Source organism: Medicago sativa, chromosome 2 (assembly GCF_051527215.1).
Source record: "Medicago sativa cultivar Bolivia chromosome 2, Bolivia_mono, whole genome shotgun sequence".
NCBI lineage: Eukaryota > Viridiplantae > Streptophyta > Magnoliopsida > Fabales > Fabaceae > Medicago > Medicago sativa.
The window spans coordinates 9,348,168-9,354,745 of record NC_140750.1 but is presented as its reverse complement, the minus strand read 5'-3'; the positions used below and the strand labels follow the sequence as shown (position 1 = coordinate 9,354,745).

General features: G+C 35.2%; 1 protein-coding gene across 1 annotated transcript; it reads right to left on the bottom strand.

Moving 5' to 3' along the window:
- Window positions 1-2,457: 2,457 nt before the first annotated feature.
- Window positions 2,458-4,984, bottom strand: LOC146944310 (Pentatricopeptide repeat (PPR) superfamily protein). Its single transcript, XM_085742705.1, has one exon. The coding sequence runs from the start codon at window positions 4,935-4,937 to the stop codon at window positions 3,216-3,218; it is 1,722 nt and encodes a 573-aa protein (XP_085598831.1). The 5' UTR covers window positions 4,938-4,984; the 3' UTR covers window positions 2,458-3,215.
- Between the last annotated feature and the right edge of the window lie 1,594 nt (window positions 4,985-6,578).

The following is a 6,578-nucleotide window of genomic DNA, read 5'->3' as shown; positions in this document are numbered from 1 at the left end:
CTCACTCTTACTATGAACTAATCGAAAGGAGCATTGAATTTGTGTTTGAAGGAATTTTGCACGACCTTTATGCATTCCCACTTTCGAAAACATAAGTGTTGAAATGCATAAAGATTCTTTTTGGAAGAAAAATAAGTTGTTGACAAATTCATACTAAAGTAAAGTTGGAAGAAAACATAAGTGTTGAAATGCATATTTGAAGAACTTCTAGTGGAATGCTTTTCTGATGACCTTTCTATTTGTACTTTTTTTTATCATCCAATTAATGTTTATCATCTTTTAAGTATAATTCATACTTAAATGAATATTTGCAGAACCACATGTGTGAATAGTAATGTTTGAGGAACCATTCCTTAACAACCATAGATAGTTAGGGCATTGTTAGGGGTAGAGAGGACAGTAGGATATTCTAATATAGGGTCAAATATCCGGTTACAGTGTAAAGAGACTCTGAAAATCAAATGTATGGACTATGGATGATCACGGACAGCTTCATGTGTTCACATGTCAATATAAGCTTAAGTTTCTCAGTGATTTAGAATCTAAAAGGCATGATTAATCCAAAACTTCATGTATTCACATGACTTGGACTATAATTAAGTTCCATTGTAAGAGTAAATAGTAACACGTCCAGGCATTCCTTATCTTTTTAAAGGTTGTAAGATGGATAAGTTACCAGTACCAAATGAACAGTCAAAGGCTTTTTTTACTGTGTATGAAGGTACATATGCTGCATAAGATGCTGCCAATTTGTCTATGCTCTCTGGATCCATCATCACTCTAGAATGGTAGGCTGGTTTGTACATTGGTGTAACTTCATAACACAACAGTTTTTTCTGTGTTTGGAGAGATTCTTTTCCTACCCCAGGTTTTAAAAATACCTCATGTGTTAGGATTACCACCGGACGAAAAAATTACCGTCTATTGTTGAGAATTACACTTCTCGACGGAAAAGGATTATCTCATATTCTCTTTGGTCTCAATTATAAACAAAAATTAACTTTGTAGATTCATTCAATAATTGATGTATTTGATTTATAATTGAGACCGAAGGGAGTATCACATGAGAGTCCAATCCAATCTTGACCCTTGATAAAGGAGATAGAGATTTGAATTAAAAAAAAATGAAAAATATTGAGTTTAATGGTTGAGATCTCTATACTTGAGGAAAATAAAATTGAGAGAATCCCCTCTCTCTCTGGACTGTATGAAAATTGTGTTTATTTTGTCCAAAAAATTACTTCCCATGTGACTTTGGAGGGTTAGAAAAAATGTCTCTTGTGTTTGGTGCCACACTGAGAACCCAAAATTCTGATCAATAATGAATTTTTCCTTGCAAAACATTTATCGCATTATTGAGGCAAAATCAAATCAAATTGATTTTAATTCCTTAAATGTGAAAGCAATATTTGATGGTAAATAACATCCCGTTTGTGTGTGTAATTGTGCATTGACAAAAGTATGAATTATGTACGTGTTTGCCATACCGGTGGAAGTGGGAAAAACGCCGTTTTGACTAAAGCTCCAATTTGGAGCTTCTGCTTTTTCACAGCAGATTTGCATTGGTAACCACGCCTGCCGTGGTTTTGGTGTGAGAAAAGCTATACCAAACACACGCTATTACATTGTCAATGCATATCCATTAAACTAACGTTGTATCAATATGCCAAAAACAAAAACATAAAGTAAACAAGTCAATTAAGAGGAGGCAATTTTATATTTTAGTATGAAAATCTTGAAGCAAGCTCTTTGACATGCTTACCATCTTGCTCATTGCCAAAAACAGCTCAAAGAAAACAAGTAAGCTGCTGAGAAGTCTTACATGTGTAAGATTATCCATCTATACCTATGCTGAAGAGGGGATTAGGCTTTGTTCCATGTCCATTATGAGTTCCCTTGAATTGAAGATTATAATCTCTATAATACCTACCCCCGGACCCCAATACTCTCTCTAATCACTCGCTAAACCCTCTCAGCTCTTCCTCTTATTTATAGGTAACAGGCTTTATTTCTCTAAGGGTGTGTTTGGATGGAGGGTTTAGGAGGGGGGTGGAGGGGAGGGCTTTACTTTATAAAATGATTTTTAGAAAATTGAATTAACATGATAAATGATCATATAATACTTCAAAAACACTTAATTTATTTTTAAAAAAAAAAACTTTTACATTGTTCATAATTTAAAAATAAAAGTGAGTCCTCCCCCTCCCTTCCCCTCCTAAACTCTCAATCCAAACAAACCCTAACTATTTCAACCCCCTACTAACTAGCTAACATATTTAACAGGATATACAACATATATCAATGCAATCTCCACAATTTGAAGTGTGCATCTTGATTGTAACACTTTAAAACTCAATCTATGTGCCTTCTCATGGTAATTTCTAAGGCAATGCTCCCAAAAAACAATAAGCAGCAAAGCTTATCAACTATATTTAGTAATTACTGGCATACTACATGTGATCAGCCAACTCATCTGAAACTTAAGTTGGCTAAAATTAAGCATTAATCTTAACTCAATTGAAAGTTCAGTGTGCCTAATAAAGAGGTATAAATTATCAAGATCAAAGACATACTAAGACTTGATTGCCAAATAAAAAACTCAAGCCACTCAGACTAACAAAGGCAATATTTCTTACTCATTGCCAAGAGCTAGCTCAAAATGTAAGCTTCTAAAAAGTCTTATCAGCTGTAAGATTGTCTACAACTGTGCTGAAGAGGGGCTTCGGTCTTGTTCCATGCCCATTACGACATCAAGACTTGATTGCTAAAAAAAAAAAATCAAGCCTCTCAGACTAATAAAGGGAATATTTCTTTCCTCAGCGTCATTGATTGCCTTGAAAACAATGAACTTCCCTGGCTGAACTAAGGATGCAATCTCAGTTCAAACTAGCTAAAGCACCATCTTGTAAATAGTATAGGAAGGAATATCTCCTTTCACCAGCTGCAACAGCCTCTGCTTGCTTTAGTTTTGATGGCTCAATTTTACCCTTACTAGGTTTCATTGAAAGCTTCAATTAGCATTGTTGCACCGCGGTATATTAATTTAATCAAAATTTGGAAGGCACAAACCATTCCCCAGAAGCAAAGATGAAACCAATTTGGCAATAAACACCAAAATTGCATGTGCCAAGTTTTGGAATTTTGGAGCACAGCAGAGTTCGCCACTTTGAGCAACAGAGACAACACTTCTTCATGAACCTTTAGTGTTCTCATCCCTAGTTATCAATTTCAACTCTGCTGAATCCAGCCTCCTTTACCATACTTTCTCCCTCTGTTTCCGTCACCCTATAATTGTCTAAAGTAACATTTGTTTGCTTCATTTCTTGCATTCTTGTAAGATCTGAGATTCTTCCAGCAACTGCATAAGTGCCAGAAATGAGGAGGGAATCCGTAGGATGCGGTGTATAAAAGTTGCTTAGCACATCTTTCACACACTCCCCCAATTTAACATCTCCATGGACTCGGCAAGCAGAAAGCAGCGTGCGCCACGAAGTAGCATCACTTTTAATTGGCAAGCTCTTGATTAGCTCAAATGCTTCATGTAGCATTCCAGCTCGACCCAAGAGATCAATAAGACATCCATAATGCTCAACCCATGGTGAAAAGCCGTGTTCCTGAACCATGATCTTGAAAAATTCAACCCCCTCAGTAACAAGTCCTCCATGACTACAAGCAGTCAGAATTGCCAAAAAGGTGACTTCATTTGGTCTAAATCCTTCATTCTTCATCCTATTGAAAAGCTTTATGGCATTAATCGGCTGCCCATGAATTCCATGACCTGAAATCACGGCCGTCCAAGATTTCACATCTTTATTTTCCATCCTCTCAAATAACTCCATAGCCTCGTCTAGAAAGCCACATTTAGCATACACATCAACAAGAGCTGTTCCAAGAACCACATCAAGTTCTAGTTTCTCCTCTTCAATCAAACTAGTAACATATCGAACTCCCTGCATAGATCCAGATGCAGAGTACGCCGAAAGCAGCCCGACCAAAGTAGAAGAGTTAGGTTTCACTCCTTCCTGTCTCATTCTCTGTAGTAATGCCACTGCTTCTTCAACCAGGCAACTCCTTGCATAATTTTTTATTAAACAATTCCATAACACAACATCCTTTTCAACAACACCATCAAAAACTTTCCGTGCCAAATAGATACAATCCGTTTTCGCATACATATCGATCAATGCAGTAACAACATTTAAATTACAACAAAATCCAATTTTAATACAGTAACCATGAAAAGATTTCGCCAAAACAAAACTCCCTATATCACCAGCCGCAGACAAAAGACTCAAAACCGTCGCAACACTAGCTCTAATCCCACTACAACCCATCTTCAAAAACAACTCAAAAACCAAACTATAATCTGAAACAAGAACACACCCACTCATCAAAATATTCCAAGACACCAAATCATTTCTCTCAGGACATTCATCAAACACCTTACGTGCATCATCAATTCTTTCACAAACACAATAAAATTGCAAAATTGTATTATTCAAATCAACAAAAAACCTATTCCCAGACTTCACAACAATCCCATGAACCCCTCTACCAAACCCAACCTCAAAACTTCTTCCACAAGCTTTCATCACCGCAATGAACGAAAACAGGTCAAGCTCATTTCCACTATTCCTAAGCTGATTAAAAATGGGTAAAGCTTTATTTGAAGAATTACTAACGGAATAGCCTCTAAGCATTGTATTATACATGAAAAGATTAGGGTTTTGAATGGAAGTGAAAATGGTGGAAGCATAATTCATGTCGAAAATTGAAGCAGCGAGAAGCTTGCTTAGAGTGAAAGGAACGTTGGTGAGTGAGGTTTTGATCATGTAGCAATGAAGTTGATGAATTTCGGTGATGGTTTTGCATGATTTTAATGCAATTGTTAGTTTTTGAAATGCGTATGATAAAGCTTGAAACTGTGTATTAGCCATAATTCGAGTTAGGGATGACCAAAAAGAATATTAATGTGGATTAATCATATATAATTTTTGACAAACAATTAATTATAGTTGGAATTGTTTTTTTTTTTTTTTTCTTGTTGAGGAATTATAGTTGGAAGTTAGTTGAGTGCTTGAATTTAGTTGAAGTGTACTGTGTAGTTTTTGGCTAAATTGCATTTTTGGTCCCTTAACTATTTAGATAGTATCGCTTTGGTCCCTTAATTAAAATTCGATTTATTTTGGTCCCTTAACTTCTCCCCGTTACACATTTTGGTCCTTTCCGTTAGTTTTAATTCAAAAATGTTAGGTTTTCTTCATTTTCTTCTAAAAATATTCTGGGATACCTGTTGTTGAAGGTTGATGGAGATGATATGAAGATGAAAAAGAGGAGAAGAAGATGAAGAAAACCTAACGTTTTTGAATTAAAACTAACGGAAATGACCAAAATGTGTAACGAAGAGAAGTTAAGGGACCAAAATAAATCAAATTTTAATTAAGGGACCAAAGCGATACTACCTAAATAGTTAAGGGACCAAAAATGCAATTTAGTCGTAGTTTTTTTTAGTGAACATTTCATTCGTAATCTAATCAGCAAAGATGAGTGATATTTGCACAACCAATTTTGTACAACTCTTGTGACAACTACTTTTCTCCTCTTTTTATTGGACAAAAACAATGGAGAGAGAAAGAAAAAAAGAGAGAATAAAAACACATGTGAGTATGAGAGAGAGAGTTGTTTCATAGTTGTCAAAAAATAGATGTACAAATATCATTTCTCATCAGCAAAATAAAGAGAAGACACTTAAACTTGATGAGTAATGATATTTTGACATCCATTTGATGACAACTTTGTTGACAACCTTGTTTTTCTCACTCCTTATTGGTCAAAAACAATGGAGAGAGAAAAAGGAAGAGAAAGGATAACAACATCATGTGAGTATGAGAGAGAAAGTTGTCCAAAAGTTGTCAAAAAGTGATTGTCAAAATATCATTTCTCAAACTGAGTAATGATTAGCTATGTCAAAATATCATTTCTCAAACTCAGTAAGGAAGAGAGAGGATAACAACATCATGTGAGTATGATAGGTGATTAGCTATGACAAAGTTCTTCACTACCAAGTGACAACTTAGATTATCTCCTAACAAAACTTCTCTAAAATTTTGAAGGAAAAAAAAAACATAAACATTACCACAATCGCTAATTAAGTGGTGTATTAGCAAGTAATATGGAGAATTTATGTTTTTTTCGATAAACAAAATGACAACGGTCATCGTAAATTTACACATATAAGTGGAAAAGCCGATGTTTGAATCACGATCATGACATCAAACTCCACAATTTTAACATTTTTTCCGATTGAGTTATAACTTGTGGTGGAGAGTGACTATAAAGCCTCAATTGACATGATTACTAAGTCAATGGACGATCACATTTTACAAACTCTGACCTGAAGAATTTACGAATTGGTGAAAACGGATTAGCATGTCAAATTCAACCACATTTGACGCGAGAGAAATCGTTGTGCATATTGGCTTGAAGAGTACAAATTTAGTCATCCTTCAAAACTTCCATCTGCATGAGTTGAAGATTCTATTAGTATTTTTTGTGTGCATCGGGTATCTTCTGCATGC